Source organism: Cricetulus griseus (assembly GCF_003668045.3).
Source record: "Cricetulus griseus strain 17A/GY chromosome 1 unlocalized genomic scaffold, alternate assembly CriGri-PICRH-1.0 chr1_1, whole genome shotgun sequence".
Classification (NCBI taxonomy): domain Eukaryota; kingdom Metazoa; phylum Chordata; class Mammalia; order Rodentia; family Cricetidae; genus Cricetulus; species Cricetulus griseus.
The window spans coordinates 210464600-210477887 of NW_023276807.1; the positions used below are offsets into that span (position 1 = coordinate 210464600).

Here is a 13288-nt window from a genome sequence, read left to right on the forward strand (position 1 = left end):
CCAGGCATTTGGTCACCATGGACAGATGTCAAATAAATCTGAGAAATAGGAAATTCTCATGCCCACTAGGGAATCCTGGAGTGTTAGAGTCCCATCAGTAGGGTTGCCAAAATATGGATTAAGATCCCAAGGTGTCTCCGTGTCTCTGGATAGAGAGAAGGCGGCTATAAGAGTCCATCTGCTCCCAAGAAATCCAGTGTGGTTTCCTCCCATTTGGACCTCAGGTCAAAGGCCAGAGTTGCTCTCAAGCATCATGGAAATCTTCAGAAAGGGCGCTTTTCTCCTTCTTCAGTGTTTTCTCTTCTGCCCATCCAGGAGAGTCTCTTTTAGGTCTTTCAAAAGTACCAATGAGGAAATGTCTACCTTTCTCTCCACTTTTTCTCTATCTGCTTTTTCACTTCTTCTTTCTTTCCATATTCATTTCAGCTGAAGAACTTGCCGACTGACCCATGCTACCAATAGTGTCTTAAAAAGCCAGGCAGCCTCTGCCTCTCTTCCCCTGGTACAAACTGTCCTTAGACACAAGAGGCTCAGATGACTCTAGTCTCCAGCAAGCAGGCTTACATCTGCCATATCTCATCGGCCCTCTGCGCTAGGTTAAAGATAACTGACTTGGAAACTTCCTGGGTGCATCACGTCGGTCCTACTCGGTTGGATGCCTTTAGCTTAGAAAGAAGTAGAAGCTTCGTTCTACAATTCAACATTAGCATCATGAATGTGACTCTGTCACTTTCAGCTGTCTTCTTCATGTAGTTCTCCACTTCTTTGAGCTCATTAATGAAGGAGCTGTGACTGGTTCATCCCAGTGACTCACCACCAGCCATTGGGTCTTTTCACTTTGCTCCAGTGTGGAGTGGGGAGAACTTCTGGCTCCATGGAGACTGAGCAAAGAGTGAAGGTCCTGCTAGGCTGTGTGCCTGCTGCCTGTGCCTGCAAATGCAGGTGCGTGCGTGCGTGCGTGCGTGCGTGCGTGCGTGCGTGCGTGCGTGTGTGTGTGTGTGTGTGTGTGATTCTGGTGCCATTGCTTTACTTGTCACCTGCCAAAGCCTCTCAGGCCATCTTTTATAGCTACAACAATCAAAGGCCTTAAGTGCCACTGTCACAGGGACAGCTGTGGGCACAGCAGCACTAGTTCTTAGCAGGGCTTGTGTCTCCAAAGTCAGGTTGTTTCCATTAAGCTGCTGTTCTGTTTGCTTGACCATTTTCACAGCTTCATTTCTATAACCCTCCAGTGTACTTAGGAGTCTTGGGATTGGGCTGGAGGAAAGATAAAGATGGTGCCAAGAGGGGTCACTGAGAGGTCTGAGAGTCTTCAAAAACTGTGTGTTGAGTTGGTCACAGTCATTGCCTTTTAGATCATCTAAATGGGTCTTTTTAATACCAGTTCCTTTGCTTTGATAGCACCGTATAAATTTCTGAATGTGTCACTTCAATAAGATGTCCCAGCTCCATCTTGTTTTTCTGCCTCGTAAGACAGCACTTAGAGGGACTTTGGGCATTGTAATGAACCAGACATACACCTAACTTAAGATGTTAAAAAATGAGTACACGTGTATCCACAGTGCAAGAAACACAGATTAAAATCTATGTCACAGCACTGTCTGTAGAAGGAGAAAAATGTATTCACACAAAATAACATGGGTGTGTAACTGTATACAAGTGAAAGAAAACAAATCAAGCCTTTGTGAAGAGGGGAATAACAATGGAAATAACGGATAAAAGGAATAAAACAAACTAAGTTAAATAAGATGGAGCCTTGAACAGGTCACTAATGATTAGTGAACCATGAAGCAAGGAAATGAGCCCGATCCTGTTTCCACAACTTACAAGTTACAAAGGTGGAAAAGCCCAATGTGCTAGGATTGGGAATTTTAGGCATGGCAGTTCCCAGACAAGGATCCCTAGAGCTTTAAGTCCCTGTCTCTGTCTCTCTAGAAAGACAGGTCTTGTGACTTGGCTGGTGTACTGGCTAGATTTATGTCAACTTGATACAAGATAGAATCACTGGAGAGAAGAGAGAGCCTCAATTGAGTAAATGCCTTCATAAGATTGGGCTGTAGGCAAGCCTGTAGGGTATTCTCTTAATAATCGATGGGGTGGCTCAGCCCATTGTGAGTAGTGCCATCCCTGGGCAGGAGGCCCTGGATTCTATAAGAAAGCAGGCCGAGCAAGCAACGGTGAGCAAGCCAGTAAGCAGCACCCCTTCATGGCCTCTGCATCAGCTCCTGCTTCCAGGTTCCTACCCTGTTTGTGTTGCTGCCATGACTTCCTTCAATGATACACTACAATGTGGAAGTGTCAGCCAAATAAACCCTTTTCTCCCCAACTTGCTTTTGGCCATGGTGCTTTGTCATGGCAATAGAAACCCTGACCAGGACAGCTGGGTTAACTGCAGAACTATGAGGTAAAGGCTAGAGAGATAGAGTTGAAGAGGCAAGAGTAGGAGCTACTTGGAAGGGAGAGCAAGGAGGAGGAGAGCCAGGGGCAGGGGGTGAGAAGGAGAAAAAGAGCTGCCTCACCTAATGTATACATGGGAAAGCCTTTGCTATGTGAACTTGAAGGTTTCTGGGGGACAGAGAATAAGCACTGTAGGATAGTAGCATAATTCATACTCTCCTCAGTGGATTTAAAATAAAATACCCGGGACAACTTGATCAAGTCCAATGAAGTAATCTAGTGCACCATTTAGGAGAAATGTTTATAGACTCCTGATAGGGAAATATTTGTCAGCATACAAGAATGCCAACCACCTGAAAAGATTAATACATCTAATATTAAAATTAGTAGCGTCTTAAAAAATCAAAATGCACTATTAAGAAAGTAAAAGGAATATGAATCAGTTACTTTTCTGTCACTGTGATAAAACACCATGGCCAAGGCAATTCTGGAAGAAAGAGTTGGTTTTGGCTTAGGGCTAACAGTCCATCATGGAAGCATGGTAGCAAGCTGCAGGCATGGTGGCAGGAGCAGAAGCTGAGAGCTCACATCTTTAACTGCTAGCATGAAACAGAGAGAACTGAAAGCAGGCAAGATTTGATACTCTCAAAGCCCACTTGCTGTGACACACTTCCTCTGGGAAGGCCACACCTCCTAAACATCCCCAAATACCACCACCAACTGGGGACCGAGTATTCAAATGCCTGAGCTTATGGGAGAGATTTCTCAAAGCACTAAAGCATGTTAGTTTTTCATTTTTGAAAGGCAAAATAACTGACATAAGATAGTAAAGGAAGAAGCATTTATTTTGGCTCAGTTTCATAGGTTGCAGTCTACAGTCAACTTCTCTTCATTGTGTTTGGGCTGCTGTGAATCAGAACTGTTGGTGTAAGTTTCTGTCCCACCAGTCAGTTCTGTCCAACTAGCTGGCTCCCAAATAACCACACAGAGACTTATTATTAATTATAAATGCTCAGTCAATAACTTAGGCTTGCTACTTGTTACTAACTAGCTCTTACATCTTAAATTAACCCATATTTCTTATCTATGCTCTACTGTGTGGTGGTATCTTTTTTCAACAAGGCACATTCATCTCCTGTTTCCTCTGCACCTGGCTGGCAACTCTGACTTTCTTCTTCCCAGCATTCTCCCAGTCTGGCTCTTCCTCCTAACTTCTTCCTACCTAGCTATTGGACAGTCAGCTCTTTATTAAACCAACACGAGCAATATGTATTCACAATGTACAAAAGGATTATGCCACAGCCCAGAACTCCATGCAAGGAGAGCTATTGAAGCAAAGCTGTTCGTAACATAGTAGCTAGGAAGGAGAAAGAGAGAGAGAATGTCGGAGGCAAGGGACGTTTTCCCAGGGTACTCTCCAAGGACACACTTCCCTCAGATAGGCTATACCTTCCACAGTTCCACCACCTATGAGCAACATATTTAAATTTAAACTCATCAGTGGATTAATCATGATTCATAGCCTGTCAACACTGTGTGTCTCAGAAACCAACTTCTGGTACAGGAGTTTTTGGGGAAACACGAATATCTACACTATAACACCTGGAAAGTCTCAAGTGGGAAGAAACAACTAAAAATAGCAAAAGGAAAGGACACTGTGAAAAAGACACCTTACAAAACGGGATTTCCAAATATCCATAAACATATAAAAATATGCTCAGCCAATCTGAGGAATTGGGGGAAAAAACAAGGTAAGGTACATCTGAGAATGTCATGTGTTGGTGAAGATGCAGAGTAATGGGAGCACCCAGGCACTGTGGGCAGTTGGAGTGTAACTTGACACCATTGTGATGGTATTATGTGCTAGCTTGACCATATCCTTATAGGAATGGTAATTCCTCATCTCGTTCCTAGGCAACAGAATTATATCCACCTGTGTTGCTTTGCTTATAACTGACTCACACTGAAACAGCCCAATGTCCATTAGCCATAAAACGTATAAATAAATATGGTCTATTCATAAATACCCTAACAAAATGAAGGAACTGAAACATATTGTGTGACTCACTGAGGAGACAGAAGAATGCCTGTTCACTCCAAATAGGACATTGATGAACCAAAGAAACAATTCTATTCTATTCAGTTTGGCAAAGCAATGAGTTTATTTGGTTACTTATAGGGGTGTGGGTGAGGGGTTGTCTACAGGAGTGTGGTCACTAGCCCACAGGGAGTATAGGTCATCTATAGGAGCACAGGTGAGGGGTTACTTACAGGAGTGTGGGTTGCTCTTGGGCAACTGCATCACCACAAAATTCATTTACCCCAGTCTAGTTGATGACTCACAAAAGTTCCATCACGAGAGTCAACCCTGATCAACATTTACCTCCTATATAGCGTAGCCCCTTCATCCCCCGACCATGAGCAAATAGGGCAGGATTGAGTGCAGTTAGGGGAGAAGGGAATAGTGGCTGGAATCTCAGGTGAGGGTCTCATTGCCCCCTCCTTCCCCAGGGGTTCTTAATAGGCCTGATCAAATGTCAATGGCCATGTCATTTCCTAGAGAACAGAGTTCCAATACACATACACAATGTAGTCAAATCACAATAGAGTAAAATGATACCATCTAGAAAAGTAAACAAGAGTACAGAGTATGTGATTTTTGTTTATGTCATGTTAAAAGGGAAACAAACAAATCCTACAAAACTAACCAAAGGTTTAAGGATACAGGTGGTTAGAAATGCAACAGAAATATGGAGAGAAACAAGTCAAACAGCTGGTCATTCTAGTCATGGAAGGTGACTGGATTATGAGGTCTGTGACAGACACACGAGGAACTGCTTCACGCCCCTGTACACGGTGACAAGCAGAGTTTACAGACACCAGGATAAGTGGCTAATCATTTCGTAATGAAAGACCCCCGAAGGGAGACCCTCACTCAAATCTCGGGAATAGCGCGCACCCAGTGAGGCACCAAGACCGGACTTGCTGCAATCACACGAGGAAGTTTATTGAAAAAGGAATTGAATGAGATCTCAGGCCAGCATGCTGGGGTCAAGGCTCAGAGGAGTTCGACCCTGACCCAAACTTGTGACAAGCTTATAAAGGCAAAAACCACAAAGGAGGGGGAGGACTAGGGAGGAAACAGGGGAAGCCCAAAGTTACACATTTACTCATCAGTTAAACTATGTGGACACACCTGGGGCGTTTGAACTTTCCACAGAGGTCGTTGGGACATCCTGTGGTTACTCCAGGAACTGTTTTTTTCTCATGAGAGTTCCGGGAGCGGCCACCTGCAGGGGACGGGAGCCCCCAAGGTGACGAGCCCATGTTCTTATAGACAGCTAGTAATTTTTTACTCTTCATTCCTCACTTCTTCTTGTAAATAGCTCTAATCTTAGAGCGATCCCTCAGTTTCTTGTAGTATCTGGTACTGCTGTCTTAATACCATTACCTGGACAGCACTTATTCTTTCTTTTATAAATGCCACCAGCCTATTGAGAATACATGGCCCAAAGGTTAGGATCAGCATCAAAATGATTAAAGGCCCGGCCAAGGTGGAGACCAGAGTAGAGAACCAAGGTGACCGATTAAACCAATTTTCATACCATCCTTGGTATGCTTCTCTTTCTTTTTTTCTGTTTTCTAGGCTTTCTCTAAGCTTTGCCATGGAGTCCCTGATGACACCCGAATGATCTACCTAAAAGCAACATTCTTCCTTTAAGGCAGCACAGAGCCCTCCCTCTTTAAGAAAAAGCAGGTCTAATCCCCTTCTGTTTTGCAGCACTACCTGTGACAGTGAAGTTAATGACTCTTCTAGTTTAGTGATGGACTGCTCCAACGCTCCCAGGTCTGCATCCATAGCCGCTCTAAGCTCATTAGAGTAGTAAGGTTGTTGGATGAGGGCGGCTGCTCCAGTTCCAACCCCTGCTGCTACTCCTAGTCCTAACAAGACAGCTAAGCTCAGGGTAACAGGTTCCCTCTTGTAACGAGTACGGTGATCAAATTCATCTATAAATGAACTATCATCATGATAGATGACCCTAGGCACCAGCTGGACCAAAATACAAAAGTCCCTAGTACTGTTAAAAAGTGATGTATGCAAGCAGGGGGTCAGGCCGGTGCCACAGGCCCACCAAGTATCTGGTGGGGGTACTAGATATTGATTTTGGCCATCTGTCAGGGTGTCAATAGTTACGTTACAGAGGGGCTGGTGTCTGGTAGGCACTTTGCCTATGCATAGTCCAGTGCCTGATACCGCTGAAAGGGTCAGCTTCCGTTGGCTCCCCCAGGGGCAATGTGAATGGTCAGAAGTAGCATTATAGCTCCGCATTTAAGCTATTCCTTCATAATAAGGGGGATTAGAAACAAAGCACAGCCAGCAAGATTGGGTAGCAGTGGGGTTTGTGCGGTTTAAAACGACGAACACACCATCGAGCAGATTGAACAGGCGATCCTCGGTTCTCATAGGGGGGAGGGAGGATGTGACTGGATTAGGGCAGGAAGAGGCCTTTGGTGATGGGGTGAGACTAGGAAGTCTCTCAGGCCTGGGTAGGGGGTTATCAAGCGCCGGATTGGGGCCTACGGGTCGTGCAGGCGGACTCTCTATCTTCATCCTGATAGCGAAAACGAACCCAGGGTCTCCCATTCCAGTATAGACTCTCCACCCCCAGCGGTTGCCTTTTACCCATTGGCGATCTTGTTTTCCCCGTGCTGTGAAACTAATATTCAGAGGGTTGCAATAGCTGCCTTTGCATGGCCCCTGAGGGCCACCCGAGGCCCCAAGAGCACATCCAGTCTTATAAGCCAGGTATTTAGCTGTGTCTCTCTCTCCTTTTTCTGGTTCTTCTGGCTTGCGACCCTTTTTTACTATAATCAGATCCCAGGAGGAGGAGGGATTCCAGTAGGCTTCTCCTGTGGTCTCACATCCCATTTACCACTGAAATAACCTGATGCCCCCCACATTGTCTCTTCATTTCTCTGTTATGTCCCTGCCCGGGGCAGACGTAGAAGTCTGCTGCCTGGAGGTTGGCTCTGAAAAATTGTCCGGAACATCCCAATGTGCTCCCTATACCATGAGGGACACATTGTTCCTCCGGGGGTGGTTTATCTAAATTGTCATAATTAGAAAGATCCCAGGCCAGGGAACCGGCAGCTAACTTACAGATATCAGGTGCAAGATCAGGCCACCAAGTCCAAGAGGGGTGCACTGCGGTTTTTGACCACACGACATCGCCTTCTTCATTAAGCACTTCCCATGTCAATTTTTGGGGGACATGAGGGTTATTCCCCAAGGTTGGGGATACGGCAAAGGCGCAGCTTAAGAGGATTGTCACTGGCTGCCACTGTCCAATTATTTTCGCGGTTGTTTTCATTTTGACTGGGTGCCTTTTTTATGTGGGAAGCGTGGATCCAGGCAGCAATCCCGTCTACCTTTACTGCCGTGGGGGTAGTCAACAGCACTAGATAGGGTCCTTTCCACCGAGGCTCAAGCGTGCCAGCGCGATGTCGTCTGACCAAGACTGAGTCTCCGACCTGGAATCCGTGGGACCCCGAGGTGGTCCCTGGAGTGTAGGCTTCTTTGATCTGATCCCAGATCTGTGTTTTGACAACTTCTAAGGCCTTTAAGTGGGTAAACAGAGCAGAGGAAGAGGGAGAGTCAGTGCAAGGATCCAATATCCCGCCTGACTCAGTCAAGGGGGGCGGTCCCCCATGTAGGATTTCATAAGGGGTAAGGCTGAAACGTCCAGGTGTGTTTCGGACCCTAAAGAGCACAAAGGGGAGGAGGGTCACCCAGTCTTTGCCACCGGTCTCAATAGCCAATTTAGTAAGGGTCTCTTTTAGGGTTCTATTCATTCTTTCTACCTGTCCTGAGCTCTGGGGTCTGTAAGCACAATGTAATTTCCAATTAGTCCCCAGTTGGGTAGCCAACTCCTGACTTACCTGGGCAACAAAAGCTGGCCCGTTGTCTGAACCAATTACCTTGGGGATCCCAAACCGGGGCAGGATTTCTTCCAGTATCTTCTTGGTTAACATTTGAGCAGTTTCAAACTTGGTGGGAAAGGCTTCCAACCATCCTGAAAAAGTGTCTATAAAAACTAGAAGGTACTTATTACCATATTTTCCTGGCTTAATTTCAGTGAAGTCTACCTCCCAATAAATTCCCGGCCGATCTCCCCTCATTCTTTTTCCGGGTTCTTTGAACGATCGGGCAGCATTGGTCAAGGTGCAGGCTTGACATGACTCTATTACCTCTTTTATTATTGTATTTAATCCTAGAACATAATATTTAGAACCTTTGATTAATTGCTTAAGTTTTTCATTTCCAAGATGAGTCAGCTGGTGTATTCGTCTCACATAGTCTTGTCCTTCTTTAGAGGGCAGAATGATTCGTCCATCTTTGGTTTTTGCCAATCCACCGAAACTGAACATTCGAGCTTTTCCTGCACGGGTCATATCTTCGATTAAATCATAATCTTTATAGGGATAGATGAAGCTGGGATCCATGGCTTGCGGGGGGTTCTGGCGGGGTTCCAGTTTCCTCTGCCAGCACTACCGCTCCCTGGGCAGCTTGCTTTGCTGTTAGATCAGCCATCTGGTTCCCCTTTGTGACTGGGTCAGTCCCCTTCTGGTGTCCCAGGCAGTGGACGATGGCTAATTTTTGTGGAAGATGTATGGCTTCTAGGAGGGCCAGGATTTCTTCTTTGTTTTTAACGTCTCTTCCTGCTGAGGTGAGTAAGCCCCTCTGTCTGTAGATGGCCCCATGAATGTGAGCCATGGTGAAAGCATAACGGCTGTCCGTGTAAATGTTGATAGCCTTACCTTCTGCCAGACGCAGAGCTTGAGTCAATGCCAGGAGCTCAGCTTTTTGAGAGGAGGTTCCTTTTGGGAGACTGCTAGCCCAAATTACCTGCTTTCCATCCACCACCGCTGCTCCCACCCTTCTTTTACCTTCTACCACAAAACTGCTGCCGTCCGTATACCAGTTAGGCACACCCGGACAAGATTGGTCGGTCAGGTCTTTCCTGGTCCCGGTTTCTTCAGCCAGGATGTCAGTGCATCGGTGCACCGGGGTAGAGTCCTCTGCTTCAGGGAGCAGGGTGGCCGGGTTGAGAATAGCAGGAGGAATGAAGGTTATCCGATCATTTAACAACAAGCTCTGGTAATGTGTCATCCGGGTGTTTGTCATCCAGCGGTCGGGGGGCTGCTGCACAATACTTTCTAAAGCATGGGGAGTGATTACAGTCACATGCTGACCCAGGGTGAGCTTATCAGTGTCTTTTACAAGTAGGGCTACTGCAGCAATGGGTTTCAAGCAAGAGGGCCACCCGCTGGCGATGGGGTCTAGCTTTTTAGATAGGTAGGCCACCGGCCGCTTCCAGGGCCCCAGGGTCTCAGTCAGAACTCCACGGGCCACTCCAGCACGCTCATCAACATATAGAGTGAAAGGCTTAGTCAGATCTGGCAGGGCCAAAGCAGGAGCTGTGAGCAGGGCAGTCTTTATCTTATCAAAGACTCTTTGGTGCTCCTCCGTCCAGGTGAATGGGACTTTTTCTTTAGTGAGTGGGTACAGAGGGGCCGCCAGCATGGCAAACCTAGGTATCCAGAGTCTACAAAAACCCGCAGTTCCCAAAAACTCATGTACTTGTCGCGGAGTGGTGGGGGTCGGGATCTGCCTCACAGTCTTTTTCCGTGCTTCAGTGAGCCACCACTTCCCTTCTCGGAGGGTGTATCCTAGGTAGGTCACCTCCGAGCGGCATAACTGGGCTTTCTTGGCGGACACCCGGTACCCCAACTCACCCAATTCCTTTAGGAGCTTTCTGGTCCTGTCGAGGCACAATTCTGGGTCAAGGCTGCGAGCAGTAAATCATCTACGTACTGCAAGAGAGAAATCTGGGGGTTCCGTGCCCTGAAGGGCGCAAGGTCACAGTGGAGCGCTTCATCGAAAAGAGTCGGTGAATTTTTGAACCCCTGTGGCAACCTAGTCCAGGTCAGTTGACCTGTATGTCCTCCTTCGGGATCTTGCCACTCAAAAGCGAACAAGGGTTGGCTATTCGGATGTAACCTGAGACAGAAAAAGGCATCTTTCAAACCCAGAACGGTGTGCCAGGATCGTTCAGGCGGTAAGGAACTCAGCAAGTTGTAAGGGTTGGGCACGGTTGGGTGAATGTCCTGTACTCGTTTATTGACTTCGCTCAAGTCCTGGACAGGCCGATAATCATTGGTTCCAGGCTTACATACCGGCAGAAGGGGGGTATTCCAAGGGGACCGGCAGGGAATCAGTATACCTTGTTGTAACAGTCTCTGGATATGTGGTCGAATGCCTTCTTTAGCCCCTTGAGTCATGGGGTACTGTCTGACTGAGACGGGGGTGGCAGCCTCTTTTAGCTCGACTACGACGGGTGGCGCTTGTTTAGCCAGTCCCATTTCAGTCTGCTCTGCCCAAACCTCTGGAAAAGCTGTCAGCCACTCTTTAGGGGGCAAAATCCCAGTCTTGGGTTCATGGAGGCGATATTCTTCTTCTAGACTTAGAACTAAGCATGTTATAGGGGCTTCTCCCCAGGTGACTTCTGGTCCCTTCGGGGTGAACTGGACCCGAGCCTTTAATTTGGTCAACAAGTCCCTTCCCAGAAGGGGCACAGGGCACTCAGGAATCACAAGGAAAGAGTGAGTTACTTGGCTTTTTCCAATTTCTAAACTTCTTTCAGTTGTCCAAGGGTAAAGTTTGCTCCCAGTTGCTCCTATGACCAGGGTTCTTTTTGATCCTAACTGCCCTAACGGTTTAGTCAAAACTGAGTTTTCAGCCCCTGTATCTACTAAGAAATTAACAGGGTTCCCCTCCACAGAGAGAGTTACCCTAGGCTCGGGGAGGGGGACCGAGCCCCAACTACCCTAATCTTCCTCGAGGGCCAACATCTTGCGGCCCTTTTGTTTCTTTCGGGGGCAATCTCTGGCCCAGTGCCCTTTTTCTTTACAGTATGCACATTGGTCTTTTTCAAGTTGAGTCTCTGTCCTCCGGGGGTCTTCTTGCCCTGTTGCCCAGGTAACATGACTGTCCTCTCTCTGACCGTTCTCCGCCTACTCCTGCGGCCAAAATCTTAGCTAAATTCCTCTCCTGGCGGCGATCCCGCCGATTCTCCCTCTCTTCTGCCTCCTTTTTTTTTCTTTCTTGTTTTTCTTCCTCGGTCTCTCTCTTGTGATACACTTTCTCTGCCTCTTTTACTAAATCCTGCAATGTATAATCCTGGATCCCCTCTAATCTCTGCAACTTTTTCTTGATATCAGAGGCCGACTGTCCTATAAAAGCCATGGCTACAGCTGCCTGCTGTCCCTCCGAGGAGGGGTCAAATGGGGTATATCTCCTATATGCCTCCATCAGTCGTTCTAAGAAGACAGAGGGTGGCTCCACTGGACCCTGTAGGATTTCTCTTACCTTTGCCAAATTGGTGGGTCGCCATATGGCCCCCTTGAGACCTGCCACTAGAGCCCGGTGGTAGACCGTGAGACGCCCCCTACCTTCCGCAGAGTTGTAATCCCAGTCAGAGCGGACCAAGGGGAAAGCGGCATCTATAAGATTAGGGAGATTGGTGGGGGTCCCATCTGGTCCTGGAACATTCTTTCTGGCCTCTAGAAGGATCCTCTCTCTTTCTTCAGTCGTAAAGAGGACCTGCAAGAGTTGTTGACAGTCGTCCCAAGTGGGCTGATGAGAATACATTAGGGATTCGAGGAGTCCTGTCAAGCCCGAGGGGTTCTCTGAAAAAGAGGGGTGGTTAGTTTTCCAGTTGTACATATCGGCTGATGAAAACGGCCAATACTGCAGGGGGACTAATTCCCCTGGAGCTGGGGCGGGTCCATAAGCCCGTAATGGTAGCGCAACGGTGGAGTCAGGTCCTGCGCCAGATCCCTCTGGGCTGCGGCCCCGGTGGCTTCAAGTCCCGGCCGCTGGCCCTATTTCGGAGGCTGTCTGGGAGTCCGTTGGGGCCTGTGGGGCTGCATGAGGAATGGGTTGAGGATATGGGGGAGGAGGGTGGTCAAGGAGGGAGACATCATTAATTTCAGGATAGATCCTCGGGGGAGCTGTTGGAGTGGGCGCTGGCGGATCTGAAGGAGGCACTTTGGTTTCGCAGCCACGGCCACCGTCGCCGTCCCTATTCCTGATGTCCAAGGTTTCATCCAGGGTGGCGGGTTTTGGACTAGGTCCTGCCACACGATAATGTATGGAACCTGATTAGGGTGTCCCCCTGTGGCCTGAAAAATAATTCGCTTGACAGCGGAAATAATAGATAGATTAAAAGTTCCCCCCGAAGGCCATCCTACACCGAAACTTGGCCATTCGGAAGAACAAAAAGTCCGCCAAGGTCCTTTTCTGACCTCGACAGATAGATTATGAGCCCAAGTCTTAACGTCCGTCCAATGGTCCAGGGTCAGTGTTAGTGGGGTCGTCATGGTCTGTCCCATGTCTACCTCTATTATACACACAATAAAAACAATCACAACGACAGAAAGACAAGAAAACAAAGCCAGCTGTCGACCTCGAGTCAACCAGTAATTCTGAAAGGAATCAGATGGCCGGGAAATGGCCCTTTGACACAGATCGTCAAGGAAAAAACTTATCTCCCAACCTTTTCCGTGGAGGTCCACCAGGCGTCCCTGGTCCTCCTCCAGTCCTCCCGGGATGTCTCCCAGGGCGAACAAACAGTGGACACCTGGACACGTCTATCCCCGTCCACTCCGCTCCTCCTCCTGGAGAGCGGCCTCGGTAGAGCGTTTGCAAAAACGGAACTGCGATTGCACCAGATTTTTGAACAAGCCACAAACAAAGAGTCACAACAGAACAAAAATTCTTACCTCCAAGTGGGTCTAGTACCCCTGGGTGGTCGCGCAAATCCCGGAC

At 47.7% G+C, this 13288-nt stretch overlaps 1 protein-coding gene across 1 annotated transcript; it reads right to left on the reverse strand.

Moving 5' to 3' along the window:
- Positions 1-7634: 7634 nt before the first annotated feature.
- On the reverse strand, positions 7635-12852 carry LOC113832706. Its single transcript, XM_027390580.2, is given in 5 exon segments — positions 7635-8870; positions 8905-10233; positions 10236-11400; positions 11402-12471; positions 12507-12852. Coding segments are annotated over 5 exon segments (5103 nt in total). The 3' UTR covers positions 7635-7677.
- Positions 12853-13288: the final 436 nt, after the last annotated feature.